General features: G+C 46.7%; 1 protein-coding gene across 1 annotated transcript in view; it reads right to left on the bottom strand.

Moving 5' to 3' along the window:
* Positions 1 to 25,229, bottom strand: part of wdfy3 (WD repeat and FYVE domain containing 3) — a 130,611-nt gene that overhangs the window by 19,596 nt on the left and 85,786 nt on the right. Inside the window, 20 exon segments of the mRNA XM_083644708.1 lie at positions 451 to 643; positions 645 to 671; positions 5,836 to 6,069; positions 6,531 to 6,608; positions 6,760 to 6,917; positions 8,418 to 8,600; positions 8,959 to 9,068; positions 11,093 to 11,322; positions 12,911 to 13,071; positions 13,590 to 13,689; positions 14,454 to 14,687; positions 14,819 to 14,998; positions 15,448 to 15,636; positions 16,665 to 16,855; positions 18,668 to 18,885; positions 19,890 to 20,010; positions 20,225 to 20,319; positions 23,235 to 23,396; positions 24,354 to 24,427; positions 24,617 to 24,769. Coding sequence (XP_083500834.1) covers positions 451 to 643; positions 645 to 671; positions 5,836 to 6,069; positions 6,531 to 6,608; positions 6,760 to 6,917; positions 8,418 to 8,600; positions 8,959 to 9,068; positions 11,093 to 11,322; positions 12,911 to 13,071; positions 13,590 to 13,689; positions 14,454 to 14,687; positions 14,819 to 14,998; positions 15,448 to 15,636; positions 16,665 to 16,855; positions 18,668 to 18,885; positions 19,890 to 20,010; positions 20,225 to 20,319; positions 23,235 to 23,396; positions 24,354 to 24,427; positions 24,617 to 24,769 — 3,091 coding nt within the window.

The raw sequence follows: 25,229 nt of genomic DNA, 5'->3' as shown, positions 1-25,229 counted from the left end.
TAAACTGCTGCAACTTATGAGGCATCTGAAAGAGGAGCTGTTTGGGATGAAACAGAGAAAACCAAGTGTTGCTCTCTTGTCCGCCTTCAGAGACGTTACAGTTTTGTGTTTCTATATGATCATTTGCTTCTACTGTGTAACATTTAAGAATGAATCATCTATTACGCTAACCCAGGAGGACAGATGGAAGATACGATGCCTATTTATATCTGTTAGATATTATCTTTAGAATAGAAAGCATTATCTGAATGATGACAGATGACAGGATATCAGAAGATACTAATTTACCAACCAGAGACATCACTCTCCAGCTCTGTTCACCCTGATGGAGTGTGCGTGCGTGGTGTGTGTGTGTGCCTGCGTGCCTTCGTGCGTGTTGTGTGTGTGCGTGCGTGTTATGTGTGTGTGTGTGTGCGTGTGCGTGTTGTGCGTGTGTCTACGTCTCCACACCTTTAACCCTGGCGATGGTGTCCTCTCCATGCTCGGGCTCGTGCTGGGTGGTCTCCCCCTCTGTGGTGTGCTCCACAGAGTGCTGGTACATGCCGGGGTTTCCAGACAGCAGACGCATGTAGTAGTCTTTACTGTCGTAGCTGATGGCTCGCCGGTAGCGCAGAGGCTTCTGGAGCGCGGGGGGGAGAGAAGAGAGACCGGTGAGGTTGCTGGACTGGAGCCTACAGACATGGTGCAAGTCTCACTTTTGTTGCAGGTTTGCTGAAACACTTTCACTCCATTCCAAGAGACGACATTTTGCTTTGTTTTAGAAGCATCAGAAGTTACAAGGAATGATAGTGTAACGATGGCTGGGAGACATTAGTTTTCTTTTACGTTATACTAATCCTAGGCTTAGATAGTGAGGTGATATGCAGTTGTGCGGTGGTAGCATGGAGGGGGGTGTTTCCAGGACGCTGGATTACACCGTTAAGCCTTCTTGAGGTGTCGTGGGCCTAACTTAACGAAACGTTGGTGAAGGAAGGTGCCCACTTGAAAACCCCAATGACATGCTTCATACTGCTGTTGGCTAGGGTAGGTAACTGGTGATTTGTGTCTTGTTTATTAGTTTGTTAGCCTGTTAGCTTGTTTTATTCTGGATTGGGCTTCTAAATGTGTTTTTCCTCTGATTTTGGCACAAGGGATAGTAACATGTTGTCCTGTAATGCTTTAACTGTGTCACATTCAGGAAGGCGATGTCTGCCGTATTTTTCAAAATAGATGCCAGATAAATGTATGAAAGGGTATTTATATGACTGCTACCACTGCAAAACACTATGGGCTGGCATCTTGTCTTTGTTAGGACATTCATGTAGGGTAAGAAAATGAAATACATTTGCAATCACTGACATGCAAAAGACTATTATTATTATAGCATCTATTATGAAAGGGAGCAAGTGGGCAATGTTCTGTGTTTCAATGTTTGTCCCGGAAGTGACGTCATCAGTGATGCGACGTCATAGGCATTGTGACATCATCAGTGATGTCATAAGAGGCATTGTGACATCATCAGTGATGTCATAAGAGGCATTGTGGCATCTTCAGTGATGTCATAAGAGGCATTGTGACATCACCAGTAATGTCATAAGAGGCATTGTAGGCAACCTAGTTAGCTGGTATAGCAGTGAAAGTGGGTGGCTGCTGGTATATTTTGGGATGAAAGAGCCACTGGAGCTGTTGGGGGACAATTAAAGTGAGTTCCCTGGCCGCCCTGCTGAGTAGACATTTCTTTCCTGGAAGCAGTGTTCAAAACTACTGCAACACACACACACACATACTGTATGTATAGAGTCAGCTGGGCACTATACACATGCCTACATGCACAAAACACACATACTGTAGATACACACACACACACACACACTATGTCCCTTTGCTCGCATTTTCTGTCGACATGTTTCCACACAGAGTGAACTCCTAAAGGAGATGGATGCTGGCTGTAGCACAGATGGTCCAGGTATTTCCTGCATGGTTGCTGAAGATGCAGGGAGGGCGATGCTTTAAAGCTTGTTTGCAGTACCATGCAGTCACACCAGGCAGCGTCACTGAGTGCTTTAGTGTTTCATCCATATATGGACGTTAGCGCGGTACCTGGGCGTGGCCACGGCCCCCAGCCAAGGCTGAGGACAGCAGGGGCACCAGAGGGGGGGCAGGGGGCTGGAGGAGAGGGGTGAACACAGCAAGGATGAGACTGAACAAGATGAAACACCATTTGAGAACCATGGCATCTTATTTGTAAAGCCAATACTATGGATGGTCTTATTGAAGCTAGAGATAGTGTATTTCCATATTGACCTGCTGGAGCCACAAGTCGTGTTCAGAATGGGTTGTGTACTTTCATCAATAAAGAACACTTAGTGGTTTGCTAAAGGTGCGTTCACACCGACCTATTAAAGTTTTTCGCTGGCGTCGAGTTTACATACAAAGTCAATGCAAACGAGCGATTGAGCCTGGGAGAAAAATCCCTGGGGGCGTCCGAGCGACAGAGACAGAGCGATAGGGAGAAAATTTGCTCGTCGCCCGAGATGAAATATCCCAACTCGAGCGAAATTACGCTGGCATCAGTCGCTCGATGTTCAACGCTGATTGGCTGCCGTGTGAGAGCGAGTCAAGGATCACACTGGCTTGGAACAAACCGCTGGTTTATTGTGTGGCAACAAACCGCATTGACAGGCTGACAGGCTGACATGAAGTGAAGTCTGTACTACCGGTATGGAGCTCGCATTAGGAGCACGCTGATAGGCTTTAGCTTGTAAACAATGACGGTGGCTCGTAGTGGACAAATATCATGACATTGCGTAACGTTACAGCCCCCACATGTCCGTCATTTCGTGTGCCTGTTGATGAGCGATTTAAACAGAGCGACAGAGCGATTCCAAAGGGTTGAATCAAGCGACAGAGCGAAAAATAAATATCTTGGTGTGAACACAGCTTAAGAGGGACAGGACACCATGTAGGAGGAGTGATCTTTGAGCTGATCTTTCTCCTGCGGTCACAAACTGAACATCCTGTCCGTGCACACAAATGATCCACTCTCTTTAGCTTGGGTAATAGGTCATAATGCTAGAAACTTTGCTTTTTGTTGTTCCGCCGACAGTAGCCATTAACCACTGCTCCATTCCCGATGCTGTGTCACGTAAACGGTAATAATTATAATACAGACATATAGACCACAGGGGAAAGTGGTTAGTCTGGAATTAGCTTGTATGCTTCAGGTTCCTATTAGTTAAAGTGGCTGTAGCATTAGTAAATGTGCCTTTACAAAAGCCTCATTCACTTCAGATTAGCTCCCCAGCAGTCTGATATGCTACCGCTGAACTGAGCCAGCTTTCATGAAGAGAGGCCATCTAGAAAGAAAGATATTGTTATTCTACATAATAATAATACAAAAATCTTCACAGTGACTGTCAGACCAGCGCAGCAATGACCCTGAAGGGTCATTCTAAGGCTACATTGATTTTCTAAATAAGCTATTAATTATCTTGTGGACACATTCAATAGAAAATCAATAATGTCCCTCCCTGGGCACAGATACTCATTCTGCAGAACAGGATTTCTGGGGAGCATAAGAGCATTGATGAATTCGTGCGGCTTGTGACCAGAAGGTCAAGTTTTGAATCCTTGGACCAAGTGGGAACATTTTGGTGGGGGAACTGTATGACTATTAATACTCTCCCTTCCCTCAGCAACTAGCGCCAACGTGTCCTTGAGCAAGACACTCAACCCCCACAACTGCTCCGTTGAGTGAGTGACTGTGTCCAACACCCTGTGACTTCTCCTCTAGCATGCTCAACGTTTACTGCGGCATCTTCTCAAACTGCATTATGGTTCAAGAACAAGGTTATGAAAATTCCTAGGAGATTTTTGAGTTAATTATATTGCAATCATAGGGTGTCCCTAAAGTGTTCTGTGAAGAACTTCTTCATGAAGGGTTCATAAACCCTGACTGGACTTCTACAAGCTTGGAACACACTACTACATTGGTGTTCTTCGGGGGGAACCCTGTTGGGATATTTACTTTAGTGCAACCTACTGTGCACAGTGCATAATTATGTCTCCTTTTGGATCTTTAAAGAACCCTGATGAATGCCAAGTTCTACTTCTTCTCTGCTTAGCTCCGATTGTCCATGCTTCTTCTCCAAGCACCTCTCTAGCACACGATGGATGTTGGGAGTATTGCCAGGACAGCATCATGGTTGAGTGAGAGCATCAGCAAAATGCCACTTTTAGAGTGGCGGTTGTGTTTTGGTCGGCCTACATTACATTAACACCAAGAAGGATTCTCTGCTTGCAGCCTAAATGGTCTGGTTGACCATAGTCTCACATGGTCAGACCCAACGTCGTACGTCATCACAAGTCAACTTTCCAGGAGCCTTCCAGGCAAAATCCCTCAAAATGTGTTGTGGGAAAAATCTGATTGGCTGGGCTGTGACGGAAGTTGCGCGTTTTTACACCCGAGGTGTATTTAAGCTGATGCATTCCGAATGGAAATTCCAGATGTAAAGCAGGGTTACCTGTGCTGAGTTGGTGGTGTTAGGCTCCACCTCGGGGACGTACCTGTGCTGAGTTGGTGGTGTTGGGCTCCACCTCGGGGACGTACCTGTGCTGAGTTGGTGGTGTTGGGCTCCACCTCGGGGACGTACCTGTGCTGAGTTGGTGGTGTTGGGCTCCAGCTCGGGGACGTACCTGTGCTGAGTTGGTGGTGTTAGGCTCCACCTCGGGGACGTACCTGTGCTGAGTTGGTGGTGTTGGGCTCCAGCTCGGGGACGTACCTGTGCTGAGTTGGTGGTGTTGGGCTCCAGCTCGGGGACGTACCTGTGCTGAGTTGGTGGTGTTGGGCTCCACCTCGGGGACGTACCTGTGCTGAGTTGGTGGTGTTAGGCTCCAGCTCGGGGACGTACCTGTGCTGAGTTGGTGGTGTTAGGCTCCACCTCGGGGACGTACCTGTGCTGAGTTGGTGGTGTTGGGCTCCAGCTCGGGGACGTACCTGTGCTGAGTTGGTGGTGTTGGGCTCCAGCTCGGGGACGTACCTGTGCTGAGTTGGTGGTGTTGGGCTCCACCTCGGGGACGTACCTGTGCTGAGTTGGTGGTGTTGGGCTCCAGCTCGGGGACGTACCTGTGCTGAGTTGGTGGTGTTGGGCTCCAGCTCGGGGACGTACCTGTGCTGAGTTGGTGGTGTTGGGCTCCACCTCGGGGACGTACCTGTGCTGAGTTGGTGGTGTTGGGCTCCACCTCGGGGACGTACCTGTGCTGAGTTGGTGGTGTTAGGCTCCACCTCGGGGACGTACCTGTGCTGAGTTGGTGGTGTTAGGCTCCACCTCGGGGACGTACCTGTGCTGAGTTGGTGGTGTTAGGGTCCACCTCTGGGACGTACCTGTGCTGAGTTGGTGGTGTTGGGCTCCACCTCGGGGACGTACCTGTGCTGAGTTGGTGGTGTTAGGCTCCACCTCGGGGACGTACCTGTGCTGAGTTGGTGGTGTTAGGCTCCACCTCTGGGACGTACCTGTGCTGAGTTGGTGGTGTTGGGCTCCACCTCGGGGACGTACCTGTGCTGAGTTGGTGGTGTTGGGCTCCAGCTCGGGGACGTACCTGTGCTGAGTTGGTGGTGTTAGGCTCCACCTCTGGGACGTACCTGTGCTGAGTTGGTGGTGTTGGGCTCCACCTCGGGGACGTACCTGTGCTGAGTTGGTGGTGTTAGGCTCCACCTCTGGGACGTACCTGTGCTGAGTTGGTGGTGTTAGGCTCCACCTCTGGGACGTACCTGTGCTGAGTTGGTGGTGTTGGGCTCCAGCTCGGGGACGTACCTGTGCTGAGTTGGTGGTGTTAGGCTCCACCTCGGGGACGTACCTGTGCTGAGTTGGTGGTGTTGGGCTCCAGCTCGGGGACGTAGGGGTAGTGGATGTAGAACATGTCGTTGCGCACCATCTTCTTCCTCATGCGGCACGGGCCCTCCGTCATCTCCAGCACAAACTTGTCCAGGTGGGAGCCGATGGGCGGACCCCACAGGCCGCGCTCGCGCAGCAGCTCGTACTCGATGTTCGCCCACTCCTCCGTCACGTACTTCAGGGAGTTCTGCTGCCGCTGGGAGACCGCACGATGGGGGGAGAGTCGGTGTGAGTGAGGGTGTATTTGGTTTTTAGACCATATTTTTATTATTTTTTATTAGCTTAGGTGACACAAAATATGTCACACAGTTGATCATAATATTGTAAAAGTATATCCAATTAGGCAAAAAAAATTTTTTTTGCAATACTTACAATAGACCATATAAAAACAGAAGTTCAATGGTAAATATGAATAATACATTATATTTGCATCATGCTTTTCTAGATATTCAAAGACGCTTTACATAGTAAACATGACATAAAACGCATAAGATCAATGAATAAGACTGAGAATAGAACAGAATAATAAACAATAAACAAAGTACACAGGGGGGAAAGGGAGTTTGTGTATCTTTGATATCTTTGATAGATTTTGGCAGAGAAGGTGCAAATGTGTGAAGGTGCATGAGGCACTGATGCAGGCAGGTGCTGCTGTACCTCTTGATGCTCTTTGTACTGCATGGCCACCAGGTCTCGTACGACAGCGATATGCGTGAACATCCACTGGAAGGTCTCCTGTTGGTGAGAAAGACAAGCTGAAAATAATGCTAAGCTAACACCATGCTTTAGGAGGTGATTTATGAGGCACTCAACAGATCTTCAGCATATTAAACGTGTACACTGGCTAACATCTTGCTGGGTGTGTGTGTTTTGAGCTGCTGTGTACCTGTGCAGAGAGGTTGTTCTTGTTCAGGCTGTTCTCCTTCTTGTTGCGCCGGACGCCTGTGAGCTTGGAGAGGCCGAAGCCACTGCTGACCCGGGACAGTTTGGACTGGGTGGGCGGGGCCACCGCCTCGCCCCGGCTGATACACTTCTTCTCGTGGGCTGACCAACGGAAGACACAGGAGAGAGATGGACAGAGACACTCATATTTATTTACACAGGAGAGGAGAGAGGGACAGAGACACTCATATTTATTTACACAGGAGAGGAGAGAGGGACAGAGACACTCATATTTATTTACACAGGAGAGAGATGGACAGACACACTCATATTTATTTACACAGGAGAGAGATGGACAGACACACTCATATTTATTTACACAGGAGAGAGATGGACAGAGACACTCATATTTATTTACACAGGAGAGAGATGGACAGAGACACTCATATTTATTTACACATGAGAGAGGGACAGAGACACTCACATTTATTTAGTGATGCTTTTTTATACACTGAGCCATTTAAAATAGTTTTTCCAGTGCGAGACAGGATGATAGTTCAGACGCAGGATTATAACTACCGTAAATTCCGGACTATAAGCCGCACCTTTTTTCCCGTTTTTTGGCCTTTTTTGGCCCCTGCGGCTTATATAACGGTGCGGCTTATCTATGGATTTTTTCAAAAAAAAAAAAAAAAAAAAAAAATCTCTCTTTTTTTAGCACTCTTTCTAACTATAAATCCTATATAACTATAATAAGTTTTAATTTCCTCTCTTGCCCTCTTTTCACCACACTGTATGACACTGTATGACACTGTATGACACTGTGTGCACTGTAAAAAACAACACAGGTGGTGTTGTGTTATGTTGTTTTGTTGAAATGTTAATAAATGGGAGCTTCCTCAAACAGCCATCTCTTTCCCGACAATCCCCTCTGTGCATGAACCCTTACATATGGTAATTAAACATTAAAACACAAAAAAAAAAAAAAAAAAAAAAAATACCATTAAAACACCCGCGGCTTATAGTCCGGTGCGGCTTATATAAGAAAAAAATAGTCAACTTTGCAGGTGCGGCTTATACACCGGTGCGGCTTATAGTCCGGAATTTACGGTACACAAACTCCGTCCGTTTGGAGCGTTGGCTGTGCACGTACTCAGAAATTAACGCTACGTGAACGCACGGTTCAAAAGCACGTATATCTGTGGCTTAACTGTGGCAGGTGGCTGCCGGGAATTTAGCAACCTGCCGACATCAGCAGAAATCCAGCAGTGATTTAGTGAAAGTGAGGGGCTATGAAGAAGACAGAGGAGACATTTAACAGGTGGTGAGACGGGAAGGAGAGGGGAGGATCAGCTAATCTGTCCTGTTGGCTTGTCTCCCAGATGACCCAAAACAAGAAGAGGCCCGGAAACAGGTCAGAACTGCGTATGTCACTGCTTATGAGCCACAATGCTCATGTACGTGTGTGTGTGTGTGTGTGTGTGTGTGTGTGTGTGTGTTCGTGTGTGTGTGTGTATGTGTGTGTGTGTGTGTGTGTGTGTGTGTGTGTGTTCGTGTGTGTATGTGTGTGTGTGTGTGTGTGTGTGTGTGTGTGTGTGTGTGTGTGTGTGTACTGTATATATGTGTGTGTGTGGGTGTGTGTGTGTGTGCTGTCCCCCTCACCCAGGTGGTTCTGCCAGCTCTTCAGGGCGGGCTCCTCCAGGGCAGGCCTGGCGGTGGCGATGTCCACGTGTCCTCTGTCGTTGGAGGGCAGAGACACCTTGAAGATGTCCTCCAGCATCTGCCGCTTGCTGTGCATCAGCTCCGTCCACACCCGGTTCACCGCCTTCAGCAGCAGTTGTCGCCCTGCAGGGGGAACCAGAGTTCTCTCCGGGGTTCTCTGGGACTTTTCATGACTAAGCTGATGGTGCTTACATGCTTACATGACCCCAAAGTGTTATTTCTTCCTGGTTTGTTAATACAGATGTTTCTCTAAAGGGGTCGTAAACAGTCTGGGATGAAAACCACCATCTCATGCAATGAATGTGTGAAATAATATATAATATCCTGGAGTGTTCCTTTAGTGCATTTTCAACAATTTAGCAAAAATGCACAACTGTTTTCACGTTGTCGTGACACAACGCATACACAGATACGGCAGAAGCCAGCGCGTCACAGTGCGTCACGTTACCTTCGCTGACGTCGTGGCTGTGCGTCACGTTACCTTCGCTGACGTCGTGGCTGTGCGTGGCGTCGGCATCGTTCTCGGCGGGCATCATGACGTGCCAGGTGGTCATCCGGGCCTCCGCCTCCAGACCGAAGCCCTCCACGCTGCTGCACAGACACAAACACTGGATCAGTACCACACACACAAAGCCCTCCACGCTGCTGCACAGACACAAACACTGGATCAGTACCACACACACAAAGCCCTCCACGCTGCTGCACAGACACAAACACTGGATCAGTACCACACACACAAAGCCCTCCACGCTGCTGCACAGACACAAACACTGGATCAGTACCACACACACAAAGCCCTCCACGCTGCTGCACACACACAAACACTGGATCAGTACCACACACACAAAGCCCTCCACGCTGCTGCACAGACACAAACACTGGATCAGTACCACACACACAAAGCCCTCCACGCTGCTGCACAGACACAAACACTGGATCAGTACCACACACACAAAGCCCTCCACGCTGCTGCACAGACACAAACACTGGATCAGTACCACACACACAAAGCCCTCCACGCTGCTGCACACACACAAACACTGGATCAGTACCACACACACAAAGCCCTCCACGCTGCTGCACAGACACAAACACTGGATCAGTACCACACACACAAAGCCCTCCACGCTGCTGCACAGACACAAACACTGGATCAGTACCACACACACAAAGCCCTCCACGCTGCTGCACACACACAAACACTGGATCAGTACCACACACACAAAGCCCTCCACACTGCTACACAGACACAAACACTGGATCAGCACCACACACAACATGCTTTGTAGGCTGGGGATTCTGCAGTTAGAATTTATTTTTTAAGAAGCTGTGTTTACACCTCGCTTTGTTGTGATTTGAAGAAAACAAACCTTCCAGCTTATTGAGTAGGCAGAACTTGCACTTTCACAATGCTGGCCTTGCGCCTCACTGAGTGCCTCAAAATAATGTTTGAAGTAGGGATCGGCAACGAATTTCAAATTTTCGAATAATCGTTTTTATTATCAAGATCGACTTTCATTATTCAAAGTCGAAAATCGTTTGGCGGCTTTAGCTCAGGAGGTAGAGCGGGTCGGCCAATGACGCAAGGGTTGGCGGTTCGATCCCCGCTCCCTCCCAGCTGCTGTCGTTGTGTCCTTGGGCAAGACACTTAACCCTCCTTGCTCCCGATGGTGTGTAGGCACCCTGCGTGGCAGCCTGCCGCCATCGGTGTATGAATGGGTGAATGTAGACTACCTACTGATTGTAAAGCGCTTTGGATAAAAGCGCTATATAAATGCAGGCCATTTACCATTTATTTATTTATTATTTATAATTTTTATTTTTTTTACCGGCGCATGTCTCTTTAAGAGACACATTTTGCCCATGTGGCTTTGCTGTAGGAGCTGCGCACCAGAGCTGTGCACTGGAGCAGAACAGACAATAGCAGCACCCAGTAGCTCAGAAGGCTTGTTACTGCATGACAAAAAGCTGATATTCTGCCTACTGTTCCCTGGGCCATCTACGCGCTACGCTAATGCTAATGTTAGCGTAGGCTAACGTAGGCTCAGCTCTGGCTGCCTAACGACAATAGAGTGTTAAAGTCACCCCCTCTCCCTCTCCCTCTCCAAAGTCAAAATTTCGACGAAAAGTTGACTTTGGCACAGCGAATTTCGAATAGCGTTTTTGCTAGAAATGCCCATCCCTAGTTTGAAAAGGCTGCAAAATGGTTGTGCAAAATGCAGAATGTGTGTGTGTGTGTGTGTGGGGAGGATCATGTACACTACCAGTCAAAAGTTTGTATCCATCTGATTGATGATTGAATTGACTGTTTTTCATTCTCTTAAAGTCATTTAGATCTAAAGGTTTCGGCTTAAAGGCATGAAATGTGTTTCTGACATGTATGAATTCCTTTCCAACGCCTTTAAAGAATCTAAAATATAAGATTGTTTGGATTTGTTTCACACTTTTTTGGTCATGGCATAATTCCATTTATATGTAAATAAAAATTGTGGCATGTCCAACATTTTTGTAGTGAACAAATTTGAGTACTACTACTCAAACCACAGTGCTACTACACACATCTGAGTACTATACTACTCAAACCACAGTGCTACTACACACATCTGTCCCCTTACCTCCCACTGTGCAGGCAGATGAAGCAGTGAGCCAGGCAGGCCACAAAGTCCTGGTCGTGGTTGCCGGGTCCCAGCACCAGGTTGCGGTTGACGGTCAGGACCCGCAGGGCATCGAGCAGGGCCACCTGCTGCGCCACCGTCTTGTGGGGCCGACAGAGCTGGTAGAGCACCGTCCGGTTCAGACAGTGGTAGATGGTGTCTAGGGAAAGTCCCTGGGACCGCCTCTTAGACTGGAGGCAGAAGGAAAAGACATCGAAGGACGGGGAGAGGGCGACAATGAGGTATGAGGTAGGTGGGGGGGGGGGGGGGGGTGAGGTATGAGGAGGAGGAGGGGGGGTATGAAAACAGATGAGGTAGACAGGGAGGGACAAAAGAGAGATACGGTTAGGAGAAAGTGGTAGAACATAAACAAGATTACGAAATTAGCAATACCCCCATATATCGCTGAGGGTGACTTGGCCCAATTCTGCCTCCTCGGATGACCTATGTGCAGTGAATATGCCACTGTCTCTGACTTGTCTTATCACTCTACTGCCTTATTGCTTGTTGTGTCTCTTGTTGTTTTTGCACTCATATGTCCTGTTATATTTGTACTATGTTGTAAACGGAGTTCACAGCACAAGAATTTCACACGTGATACTTGTACCACGGAGTGACAATAAAAATCTTGAATCTTGAATCTTGAAGATGAGAAACAGCTATGGAAAAGAGATTCCAGGTGGGTGGTTGGTTGTGCCTCGGCTGTGTTCTGGATACAGAGAGAGCCGTGAAAAGATGTCAGCAGAACGAGAGGCTTAGTGAAGCCTGTGTTGGGACACACAGGACCACAGAACGGACCACAACACGGTCTGATGTGGACCGCAAACATGATTGAGATTTTCACATCAGGGCCATGAGTCTGAAAAGGTTGGGAACCGCCATCTACAGTCGTGCTCTTCAACCAGTTAGTTGCCATTACTTATAATTATTTCTGACAACTGAAAAGAGTTTTTCTTTCAGAAGAAAGTAGGGCATTTACAATGGCACGCATGCGCACGTATACACACACACACATAGACACACACACACACGTAGACACACACACACGTACACACACACACACACACACACGCCTGTCAGTCAGGAACTAAATGCGATTACAGCCATATCTAATTGTGGTGCATCTATGGGCTAATATGAGTAAGTGAGCCTGGCAGTTAGATGGATGCTGCTGGGCTAATTGAATCCTGAGCTTGTTCATTGGTTGCATTAGCCGGGAAACGGCTCAGAGAAAAGAGCGTTTCAATTCTCCATCTCGTTCAGGCAGCGAACACACAGACGCCTTCTGTCTGGATCACCAGCTGCCTTTCTCTGTCACTGTCGCAGGGTGGCAACCTGCCTCCAGGCACCAGCTACTAAATGCTGCTTTGCTGTGGCTAAGTCTGTCCACTTTAGCGCCGCTCGGGCACGTGACCAGTCATGTGACCAGTCCTCTTCTGGATGTCCAGTTCTATTCTAAATGTAGCTGGTTGCTGGTCTGCTGCCACTGAGTCAGCAGTATTCTGCAGGTGTCGTCGGGGGAAACAGAGACGCTGCCTTCCAGAGATGGAGGAAAAGCTTTGGCTTAACTTAGGCTATTTGATGCCGTTAGCAAAAGTGTACCAAGAGCTTCGGCCTTCCTTGATGTATTTTGTCAGTGATGTAGGATTCATATTTCTACAAAATTTGACACGCATTAATCATTATAAACTATTTGGGTTGATGTGCCCATTCGACACCAGTGAGAACCTATGGTGGTTTTCTGCCCGAGCCCCCCCCCCCCCCCCCCCCCGCTGATACCTGTCCTATGAGCTGCACGATGAAGTCCACCACCAGCTTGGACTCCTTGTTGAACATGCCCTGCCACAGCTTGTCCACCACGCGCTGGCTGAAGTAGAAGACGTTGTGGACCAGGGTCTGGTAGCTGCCGCCGCTGCTGATGGCCAGAGATGCATCTTCACCTGGGCGGAGGGGAGGAGCAAGAGAGGCTGTTTGTTAAGCCCAGTCTAAGCCAAAGATTCACAAGTCGAGATGAGACGGGCCAGTTTACACCGCTGCAATGGTTTTGTCTCATTGCGAATCATCGGTGTAAACTGGGCTTTACAGACACGGAAGTCAACACTGCTGAAATCTCCATTAGTTCACAACACTTGAGTGTCTGTCCACCAGCAACAGACAGCAAAACGTGATTTTTTATTTACTTGTGAGGATGGAGCACAAGTGTAACAGTAGCTCAGCAAACCTGCAGTAAAAAGGTGGGACTTTTGGCACTTATCTTATTAACCATTAAGATAATATAAGATCAGATGAAACTTTATTGATCCCGTGGGGGTTTTGCTTGAAGGTTCTGGTCCATTTAAATAATCTAGTGGAGTGCGAAAGTGGCAGGCGAATGTTGGCATGTAGACTGTGGTCTGTCAGCTAAAAAAGTAAGACTGGCAATGGAAGATTGGGCTGGCTGTTGGTGCAGTGGTCTGACCTAGGAGGACATCAGCGGCAAGAAGATGCTCCATGACACCGTCCAGGATGTAGGACTGGAACTCCTTCTGCTGTGTTCTGGTGGAGCGCTCCGGAGAGGCCTAGTGGTCACAAAACAGAAAACACACACACACACACACACACACACACACACTTAGATCATGCTTCAGTATAGTATGTAGTTCACGATTCAATTCAACCATGACACGATGCAATAAATAAAAGTTCAGTCGCAACAAATGATGTGTGGCCCACGATGGAATTGCCCGCGATGGAATTGAAAAAAAAATTAAAAAAAAAAAAAAAAAAAATTACAGTGCACCTGAACGCAACATGCAAGATACCCGCTGAATAAGTGTCCAAATGTTCATGTCATTCTGGCCAATACTCCACTTCTGTTATAGCATTTCAGTCTGGAATATGGAATATCTTTCAATAATCTATGATTTAGCTGCTAAATTGTCAAATACCGCCATCTGCTCGCTACCCAGGCACTTATGTATGTACTTAACCTAACTAACTATCCGGTGTGCACAACATTGTCAGACTAAACTCCGGCTGACACCCCAAAAACCTACAATCCATTACAGAAAAATGTATATTGATTGTTTATTAACTGGCCCCTGGCCTTCTATCATTTCACGAAAGTGGCCCCCGGACAAAGCAAGTTGAGTATCCCTGGTCTACGCTCACTGTGTGTCTACGCTAACTGTGTGTCTATGCTATCTGTGTGTCTACGCTAACTGTGTGTCTACGATAACTGTGTCTACGCTAACTGTGTGTCTACGCTAACTGTGTGTCTATGCTCACTGTGTGTCTACGCTAACTGTGCTGTTTGTGACAGTGGCCATAGTGATCTTCTCACCTCCAGCAGCAGGTCGATGATGGGCGTCTGCTTGCTGGCCGGGGTCATGCACAGGTTGTCCATGATCAGGACCCTCATGAAGTCGAACACGTACTTCTTGGCCGGGTGGTTGGTCAGGGAGGTCTTGGAGCCCACGTTGCAGTACTCAGACTGGCTGCGGTTCATCCCAGAGTCCCCGGCAAACGCCTTGAACTCCTCAGTGGGAGACCCCGCCTCATCGTCCAAGTCGGTGACCTGCGATGGATGGAGAGATGGAGTTTTCCCCCGAACTCTTTATACGTTTTTTTTTTACAATTATTGTAGGTCAGGAATAATGTGTTTAACATCATTAAATATATATATATAATGATATATATATATATTACCATCTCAGAGTAGGGCCTGATGTTGAAGGGGAAGACGCTGGCTGCCAGGGCACACAGGAAGTCGGCGCTGTGCCACATGGGTGCCAGGTCGGGCACGTTGTGGTAAAGGTACCTGAAGAACTGCATCAGGGTGACAGGGTACTCCCTGAGCCATGAGCCCTCCTCCTCTGACTGCCACGGCTGGAGGGCACACAGGAAAACACATCAGGCTGTTATTATCAAGCACTGGATATCAAGCATTTACAAGCCAAAAATAAGACATCCAGCATGAAAGAAAAACACCTACTCTAACAAAATGATTGCTGAGATTAAGGTAAAGTACATAATGGGGTTCTATTGAAATTTGCAGTTTTGAAATATTGAATATATTCCAAGCTTTCCAAAATAGATACAGTATAATGAAACCCTTCATGGGCGGTTGGAGAAATGGCTGGGTGACTGGAAGTTTACAAGATCATATCTCAGACTGGCGGGGAAAATCTTAACAAGGAACACTGGTGAACCTCTAACACATGGGGATTTTGATCAAGAAATAAGGAATATTTCTACGAGCAGGCAACCCTTAAGGTGCTTATTGGCCGTCTTTGGACCCATGGTTTTGAGAGTGTGGGCTGGACAGTGGGGCTCACCAGGTTGAGCATGCTGCGCAGCATGGCCAGCAGGAGGAAGGCAGCCTCGGTGCACATGCTGTGGATGGAGCCCACCACCGTCCCGCTGGAGGCCGGCATGCCAAAGATGAAGGTCCAGATGGAGTCCAGGTCAAACTGAGCAGACACAGACACACACTGGGGTAATATACAGTCAGACATGACATGACACTGCCATCTGTAAAGTCTGCTGATGGGAAAACAGATAAAAAATGTGCCTCTACTTTGTCAATCCAATACTGTGGATCGCCAATGAAGCACGAGCTGCATGTGTGCTCTTCCACTCGACACTAAGTTTAGTTTGTTTTTTTAATCCGAAAGCTGCCAACATCTGCAAAATCTGTCAAGTGTCAACATATCAACAAGTTAAATCCTTTCGTTTTCCCCCTCTAGCATATCTCTATCATTCTAGTCATCATCTGTTGTCAGGACACTGACTACTGCTCCCCTCACTGTAGGTTGCTTGTAGGTCGGTGATCTACTGTAGGAATTTAGCTCATTCTACTCTTACGAGTCTTCTTCTTCTTCTTCTGTGGTGTTTTATGGCAGTTGGCATCCTTTATGTTGCTGCATTACTGCCTCCTTCTGGATTCATCCATCCACTGTGTCCCTACATTCTCTCGACAGCTCGCTCCTCGTGTTGCGAGTCATTGTGAGTCACGGGGGATCAGAATGAGGCTGGCAGCAGGTGCTGTCAATGTAAATTCACCTCAGTATCACTGATGGCCGTTAAGCCGTGATCCTGACACTTTGACTATCAGTTGGGGGTTTTTCCCCCGCAACTGTTTAAAGCTCACTAGAAGGCATACAAGAAGACATACACCCTTCCGCATACTCCCGCTGTAGCAAAGTCCTATTTATACTCTACGCTTGTTGAGCTACTGCTGCAGTTGAGCTTGGAAAAATTAACCGTTGCTCTCCTTTCAGTTTCAAAGTTCCAGGTTGGTTTAGCAACTTTGGTTTGGTGAGAGATACCAGAGTTTTGTTTTTGAATATCCTCAATAATTCTCCCATATAACATCAATAACATTGAGTCTTCTCAATTGCTCCTACACTGTATATAGATGCAGCCGCTGCAGTAGGGAATCGCAGACCAGACCAATAGATAATTAATTAATAGTAATAATAGTAATAAGCCATTAATAATAGTAGCAGTAGAAGAAGAAGGATAAAAAAAGGTCGGGTGTACTAACATGTACCTGCAGGCTGTCAGGCAGCTCGATGACAGGCTGCTGCAGGAAGGCGGCCATGAGCAGGAAGTAGAGCTCGGGGACGTTGGTGTGTTTGGGCAGCAGCGTCTGCAGCACAGGGAAGCCTGGGAAGTGGCACGCGTCTCGGTTGATCTCGCGCACCGTGGAGCGCCCGCCCGCACTGCGCCCCACGTTGAACCCTAAGGAGAGAGGGGGGGTTGGAGGAGAGGGGAACCATAGTCAGTCCTAAAGTATTGACTTATTCGTGTGGAGGGAGAGGGCACGACCAGCACAAAACCGTCTGAACTCAGGCAACTACTGGCTACATGGCAACACAGGGTAGGAACTCAATGAAAGAAAGAACTTGACCTGCTTTGACACCAGCTAATCATGATTTGCAGAATGGAGTAGGGAGCTCCAATTGATATATGGTTAACCTGCCAAAGTGGCTGGTTGAGTAGAAACCCCTCCCAGATACAGAAGAAGCACCAGCGTTTGGCTGGTGGTAATTTGCCCCCCCTGCTTGTAACTGGTTTGGGGTTGAACAGGTCAGGTGCAGCGCAAAGGAGAGGAGCACGCTCTAATCTTTTCACTCACTTAATCAGAATGGGAAATGGGAACTGGCCACTAACGGCTCAAAGATAAGGATGTGGCTAAACCAACAGTCAAACTAATGCATATTTGAATCAAGCCCAGGGCTTTTGTTTGATGGGACACCAGCCAGAGTAAAGACAGATATGCAGCATTGTAAATGGCCTGGTAAATGGTAAATGGCCTGCATTTATATAGCGCTTTTATCCAAAGCGCTTTACAATCAGTAGATAGTCTACATTCACCCATTCATACACCGATGGCGGCAGGCTACCACGCAGGGTGCCTACACACCATCGGGAGCAAGGCGGGTTAAGTGTCTTGCCCAAGGACACAACGACAGCAGCTGGGAGGGAGCGGGGATCGAACCGCCAACCCTTGCGTCATTGGCCGACCCGCTCTACCTCCTGAGCTAAAGCCGCCCCATTGTGACAATGCTACAGCATACAGGCCATATCACTACTCAGGCTGGGTGACAGAAGCAAGGGGAACGCTTCTCAACCTAGGTGGTGGTGGTGGTACAACGGTTTTGGAGGGGTTGCAAGATAGTTTATGGAGTCGAACAAAATATATTTCTATCTCTATACAAATGTACTATCATGTTCTTAATCTTTGTCATTAATGTCCTTTTCCTGTGAAATAGTGAGTCATTGAAGCATCTAGTTTTCCTTCAATAATCAATCAAATGAATAAGTCTGAGAAAAGAGAAAATAAGTCATCTTCTGGTGGCAAAGTCCACACAATTTTTCAGGTTTATGCCTGCAAAGGTCAGGCATGATTAGGCGGCTTCCCGTTGTTTTCGGAAGGTCACGCACACACCACAAAGGTTGAGAAGCAGTGAGCTGAGCAGGGACTACGGACGCGGCTGCACCAGCAGCCTGGCCAACAGAAGCAGGTAGATCTGCTGCGGGAGGCAAAAGAGGAGAAGACGAACCCCTGGCTGTGCGGCGCACAAAGTGGGCAGCTTTGTGTTTACTGAACGAAGGCCAACTCCGACGCAAAGCTTTGCCAGAGCGACGACGAGGGGTGTCTGCTGAGCCACATTACAGCACACAGGACGTCATTATGCTTCTGACTCTCGTGGGAGGGAAGTCATGTACTTAAGATACACAAATTAAAAGATTTGAAATATATCCCAACACTTCAATAACCTCAGGTAATTATGCTCGGATTCATTTTGCAAGGCGATTAGCTTAGGATAACTGCATCTAACTTAACCCATTGATACCTGATGCAGCATTTACGTGTATATCCCTCATTTGTGTGTGTATCCCTTTAAGACCGCGAACCGGTCTTAAAGGGATACACACACAAATGCTGCATCAGGTATCAATGGGTTAAGTGCATCTGGTGATTTCTAAATCACAGTGGTAAATATTGTGATTGTGATGCCAAGCCTACTGTAGCTTCCTCCCACTCACCGAGCACTGTGCCTATCTTGTTGGTGAGCACAGAGTCTGTGTGGTCCAGCCAGCCTCCTCCACACAGGCCCTCTTTGAAGCGGTTGAGGATGGCCTGGTTGGAGAGCAGCACCACCAGGATCCACAGAGCAGCCGTCACCGTGCTGGAGTGGAGATGCTCCTCCATGAACATCAGCAGCCAATCAAAGCCCACCGTCCGCACCAGCTCCTCGCACGCCCTGCAGGGGGACAGAGAGAGAAGTGGGGTGAGCCTCCTGTCTGAAACACTGATATGCATTAAGAAGTAGATGCAGCCACTGCTCCTTCATAAAACGCAGTCTGTTGCCAATTTTCTTAAATATTTCTGTTTTCTCAGGGCCACAGCTTGCTCCAGCCAATATTGGTGAGGATTTGGATTGTATTGACTTGGAGTACTTGTTGGTATTTGAGTATGTAAATCTTAAGAGCCTGTAGTCAGATCTGATTATGAACTATGAGATCATCTCATCAGCTCAAAACATAAACGCTCAAAAATGATGAAATCAACGTATTATTCCTGGGCTCTAAAAAAATTACAACTGAATAATTTACTAATTGAGTTGTAAAAGAGTTGTAATAGTGTGTGTGCTTTAATTCCCAAGCGACTACACTTATTATACCATTAGCCCTTGAATTGATGGCTGGAGACCGGCAATCAGCCACAGCCAAATTTAGCCAGTACTAGGGAGTAGGGATGGGCAATGAATTTCAAATTTTCGAATAATAATTTTTATGATCGACTTTTATTATTGTTAAGTCAAAAATCTTTTTTAAATGTATTTATTTATTATTTTTATCGGCGCCTGTCTCTTTAAGAGTGACACGTTTGTCCATGTGACGTTGCCGTAGGAGCTGCGCACTGGAGCAGAGCGGCTCTGGGCTCAGCCGACAGTAGCAGCACCCAGTAGCTCTAGAAACGTAGTAGAAATGCTCTTAAACTGTCTACTTACTCTACTATATTACAGCAACACTCAGCCATGAGAAAAAGGCTTGTTTTGTTACTGCATGAAAAACAGCTGACCATACCTTCCTTTAGTCAAGGCAGGCAAGAGCCAGTAAACTTACCATCAAGATCCATCACATGTGCTATTATGGTGAATATTAAAATTGGGTAGAATAATGAATGGGTCCCGCTGGGGGTTTTAGTTTTAGAGCAGGATGCTTTCATGATAAGTTGCTATGTAAAGACTGCGTGTTGCCTTACTGGGCGTTGACGGTGCATTTCTCTTTGGTGGTGAAGAGCAGTTTGAGGAGGATGTCCAGCAGCCGATTCCTCAGCAGTATGAGGCTGGCTGACAGGAGGCCCCCGAAATCATCGTCGTTACCTGAAAGCCAGAAGAAAAGAGGTCACACCACTGTGCACAACTGGTCATAAACAAAACAATCACTTTATTTTACCAGCCCAATATGATTTTTGATTTTAATCTCCAGATGACAACTGGCTGCGTGCCAAAGTGGTTGGTTGAGCAGACATACGTAGCAGCCACAGGGCAAACTTGACCTGAATTTGGCAATATAGAACCAAATGTTTGTTATCACCTCCATCGATCTTCTCCTCGTTATTGATTTCCATGACCACAAACTTCTCACACACCGCAAACGTGGGTAGAGTGGAGGAGATGAACTGGCCGAACCTGTGTGGTGAAGACCAATGACAGTTTTGGTTAGTGTTTGTTGTTTTTCTTGCTACCAACACATACCTAGCCTGTGCTCCACTACTGTACTGTACTGTACTGTACAGTCAACCTAGTGACATCATCTAGCAGCACCCTCGTTAGCAAAAAGCTGAAATGTTGTTCATCTTTCTATCAAATCTAGGGTAAATGTCAGACTTGAAAGCAGTGTCCTGTCTTGTTTGAGGTGAAATGCAAATTAACTAGAGTCATATGATCAAATGTTTTATGTCCCTTTTAATATAAAAAAAACAAACAATAAATGCATAAACAAGTCCACTGCTTGTTGAAAAAAAAAATCTGTTGAAAGAATACCCATGCACATTTATTTTGTATAATGTATATGCTTTTTAGTGCTTTTTTATATGCGTGCATGCATGTGTGTGTGTATGTGTGCGTGCATGTGTGTGTGTGTGTGTGTGTGTTGTAGAGATTTGTGATGTTGGGATTACTATAGCAGGCCCTTGGTACTGCTTTTACATGCTAACTCGTTAAACGCTTGTTATGGTCCAAAGTTTAGTTTAAATCAATGCGCCCTGCACTTATTTGGTACATGAGAAGAAGAGATATAACCGGGCTTGTTTATCCTTTTGTTCCAATACTATTACTTATTTTATTCTGGTGTGCTATTCATGCTGTGCTTTGCTTATAAAATTAGGCTAAAAAATAGCATTGGCTTTTTATATAATGACATTCGAATATCATGCTGTATTGGTTTATGTTGCTCCAAACACTGTAGGCCAAAAAGACTGAGGTGGGCCTATTACTGTCCAACTGGTAAAGTGTATTTCTAGTCAAAAATGGCATTAGAACTGTTTTACTGTCATGCACTGTCACATATACTACAAAGCCTTGAAGCCACTGGAGAGAAAGCTTAGGTTTCAAGGGGAAGAGGTTACTTTCGGTTACTTTCGTTTTCAGCGTTGGTGAATGCAAGTGATGCTGTAAGAATGAGATCATGTTTTCTGCCTGGGCGCTTTGCTGGGGTGCTTTTCATCTACTGTCTCCCCTCTAGGTGTAAAGCCAGAGGAGGGGGAAGAGTGAGATGGGGGGGCACCTATGCAGAGCGGCCTAGCACACAATTTAAGAGTATATGCCTGCTTAGGTACTGTTTTTTGAGAAACTACACTGTTTGTTTATCCTTTGTTTATCCTTTGTTTACCCTTATCTGCTTTGTTCAAAGTAGATAAGGGAGGGGCTGATAAACAGAGCAGACCACAAGGCCCTTCTACATGTCTAGAAGAGAGCAAGGGACGGGAGGAGAGTGATACCGAGCACCTGCCCACACCCTTTTTAAGAAAATGTATCTTTGCTTTGCGCTGTCAGTGAGAGGGCCCATTGTATTCCCCAGCTGCATGAAGATTAATGTTGCGGCCTGTCAGATAACAGGGGGAGTGAGGGGTGTCAATTAAGGACAAGGCCATATTATCTATGTACACCAAGGTCCCCGGAGGAGCTGAATGAACTTAAGAACCCTCAGAATAGGTGGAGTTATAATTTCAGGACTGGCCATTCGATAAAAGAAGTCACATTTCTCTGGGAGGGGGGCAACTAACCAGCAAACCCCTAACTAGCTCTCTAGCAGGCAGAGAGCCAGAGCTGGACACCTGCTCCAGCCATTACATGACCAAAGTGAGCTCATGGGAAGCCGGCCTCAAAGGTGGGGGGGATTCTAGCATATTGGGAGGGGGTGAATCTTGTATAAATATGGGAGAGCCCCACAGAGAGCTTCACTTGATCATTCTTGATCACTTTTTCACATCACTCCTTGGGAAGACTGCTTGGACGACTGCTTTTAGGACTTTTTGTCTTGAACGAAAAACTTTGTTTTATATCTTGTAAAACTTTTATTTTTTGATTTTAAAATAAATATTTTTTTTAAACCTATTTTCACTCCTTTTTCCTGCCGGTACCATTTTGAGGTTCTCCTCGCTCCAAGAGCAGTGAGTATTTCCACCAGAGGCACCTTTTAAGCCTTGGGTATAATACCTGGCCCACTAAGGGCGCGCTAAGCGTGACCCCCTCCCTTGAGTGTTTGAGTGTAATGAGTGTGAACAGTTTCAGTGGAAAAATGGACGTAGCATTTATCCACCCGGTTTAAGGTAGAACATTTCTCTAAAGTGTTTGATTGCTTCTGTATATCATCTGTACTTAAGCAGGAGAAAGTGCCCTGGATGACTGGGACCGGCTAGTGACAGACTTTTTGAGTCTGACACGGCTGGAAGTGGTTATCGTAGCCGGGGTTTGTGTTTGAGTTTAAATCCTGATGAACAGAGCTCTGGTCTAAACACTGGTGATTGCTAATCAAAGAATATTTGTTGTGTGAATCAGCGGGTATAAAAAGAAGAGTGATTAACCCCTACTATCTGTGAATATAAATTTATCGATAGAAAGATTAACTATATACTCTGAACTCCGGAGCTTCCATAGGCTAGTAAAGTGGAAAACCACGTCTGACCGATTCGAGCTAGATTAGCGAAGCCGGAGTATAAATATAAAGGGTCATAAGGTCAGAACCTAGAGGGACGTAATATATAGTGGCTTATAGGGAACTCTCGTATACCGGATGAGGGTTTTTCTCCCCAGGCATCAAAAGTGCTGAAGGAGATAATATTTTGGTATCGCCTCAAGCTATATTATTGAGTTAATGTAGTTTGGATATTTTAAAATATTCCATAAGCGACCTGAAAGGTCAGCTCTAGGGGTTTTTCCGCTACAGTGTGTGTGTGCGTGCATGTGTGTGTGTGTGTGTGTGTGTGTGCGCGTGCGTGCATGTGTGTGTATGTGTGCGTGCATGTGTGCGTATGTATGTGTGCATGTGTGTGTGTGCGTGCGTGCATGCATGTATGTGTGCGTGCACGTGTGTGCGTGCATACCGCAGCAGGTCATATGGGTTGGGGAAGCCCTGAAGCAGCAGGCTGAGCACGTTGCTGATGGCGGCGACGGTGGGCTGGGAGAGCGAGGTGTCCCTCAGGGTCAGCAGCAGTCTGGGGATCAGCTGGAACTCCCTCAGCAGCTTGGCGTTCTTAGCCGCTTCACTGTACAACAGAGACAGCACAGTTAGTTTAGGCTTTGGTTTAGTTTAACTGCCTGAATGATCTAAACACTGGCAAAACAAAGAGGAACGGAAATATAAACTGGCTTCTAAAAATTTCTCTCCCCAACGAGAGAGAAAGAAACTAGAACGACCGCACCGCGGATTTATGCCTCCGCCATTAGTTCATTCTTGAGTCCAAATCGCCATTTGAGTCAAATTGGAAGAAATTCCATCAAGCCGTTCTTGAGATATCGCTTTAACAAGCTTGAAAATGGTATTCGAGAGGTCACAGTGACCTTGACCTTTGACCACCAAAATCTAATCAGTTCATGCTTGAGTCCAAGTCGATGTTTGAGGCAAATTTGATTAAATTCCGTCAAGGCATTCCTGAGATATGGCGCTAACAAGCTTGAAAATGGCATTTGAGAGGTCACAGTGACCTTGACCTTTGACCACCAAAATCTAATCAGTTCAGGCTTGAGTCCAAGGAGATGTTTGAGGCACATTTGATGAAATTCCGACAATGACAAATGACATCAAATGTCAAAATGGTACAAGAACAACTAACAAAATGAAATAGGCTAAATAACAAGTCACAGAAAGAGACTAAATTGAGTGTGGTCATGAGTTTGAGCATGTGTGTCAAAGAAACAAACTATTGAGAGAAGCTTTGGTGCCAAATAACTGTTGTGCTGCCCTAACATTATTATTTACCAGTCGACCAGTTGAGGTTAGTTCAGGACAGTTGAGGTTAGTTCAGGACAGTTGAGGTTAGTTCAGGACAGTTGAGGTTAGTTCAGGACATTTGAGGTTAGTTCAGGACATTTGAGGTTAGTTCAGGACAGTTGAGGTTAGTTCAGGACAGTTGAGGTTAGTTCAGGACAGTTGAGGTTAGTTCAGGACAGTTGAGGTTAGTTCAGGACAGTTCTCTCAAAGATGGAAACATTTGGACACTTGCCTGGATTCTGTGAGCAGCTCGATGAAATGTTCAAACAGAGACAGATGGAGCTCATAGGGGGCGTGGAGCCAAACCTGAGGGGCAGAGAAAACACGCTATAAGCTGAATATTATGTCCTCACATCTTGGACCAGTTTGTCTCCGTTTCTTTAAGGTTCGACAGCAGGATAAGAAACCTTTTTCTCCATCAGCCAGAGTGGCAACTTCAAGCACATCCCAAATTTGACCAGCAACAATCAGAAGGTTCCTGCTCTTTTCCCTCACCTCGAAGTCACATAGCAGGTCCTGGAAGGCGGTGGAGTTGGGGATGATGGAGGTCTCATGGCCGCTGTCCACCGTTCCCACCAGGGAGAAGGTGAGGTGCAGGATGTGGCTGTTGAGCAGGGAGCGCTTCTTCTTCAGCAGCATAGCCAGCAGCTGGAGGGGGCAGACGGACAAGAACATGTTCATCATACATGATCGCTTTCTACAAATCACATCACCCGTGTAAATGACTGTATTTCCTCTAATAGTGGTAAATTAAAAGCCGGGTCGCCGGTTATGGCCAGAGGTGTGGTTGCGCCCGCCCGCTCAGCCCGGCAGAAGTCTCTGAGCCATGGCGTCATCTTTACCGTAATTATCGGTAATGCATTGCAGTAACAAAAAAGCGGCTACCTAACGAACCCAAACGGAAGCAGATCAGAAAACAACCAGGGACCAGGACCAAGGACCATGATGGAAATAACTTTTTCATGTCATCCCTTGGATGTTGTCATTCTTTATCCAAAATAAAATCAATCAATCAATCAAAATAAAGACCTGTCTCTATTCAGAGCCGTATAATAGAAGAGTTCCGACATCTCCATTCACCCCAATGGACCAGTTTTTTTCCAGGAAG

Source organism: Poromitra crassiceps (assembly GCF_964638095.1).
Source record: "Poromitra crassiceps genome assembly, chromosome: 10".
In the NCBI taxonomy this organism is placed as follows: domain Eukaryota; kingdom Metazoa; phylum Chordata; class Actinopteri; order Beryciformes; family Melamphaidae; genus Poromitra; species Poromitra crassiceps.
The sequence above is the reverse complement of the archived record's forward strand: the minus strand, read 5'-3'. Positions and strand labels throughout refer to the sequence as shown.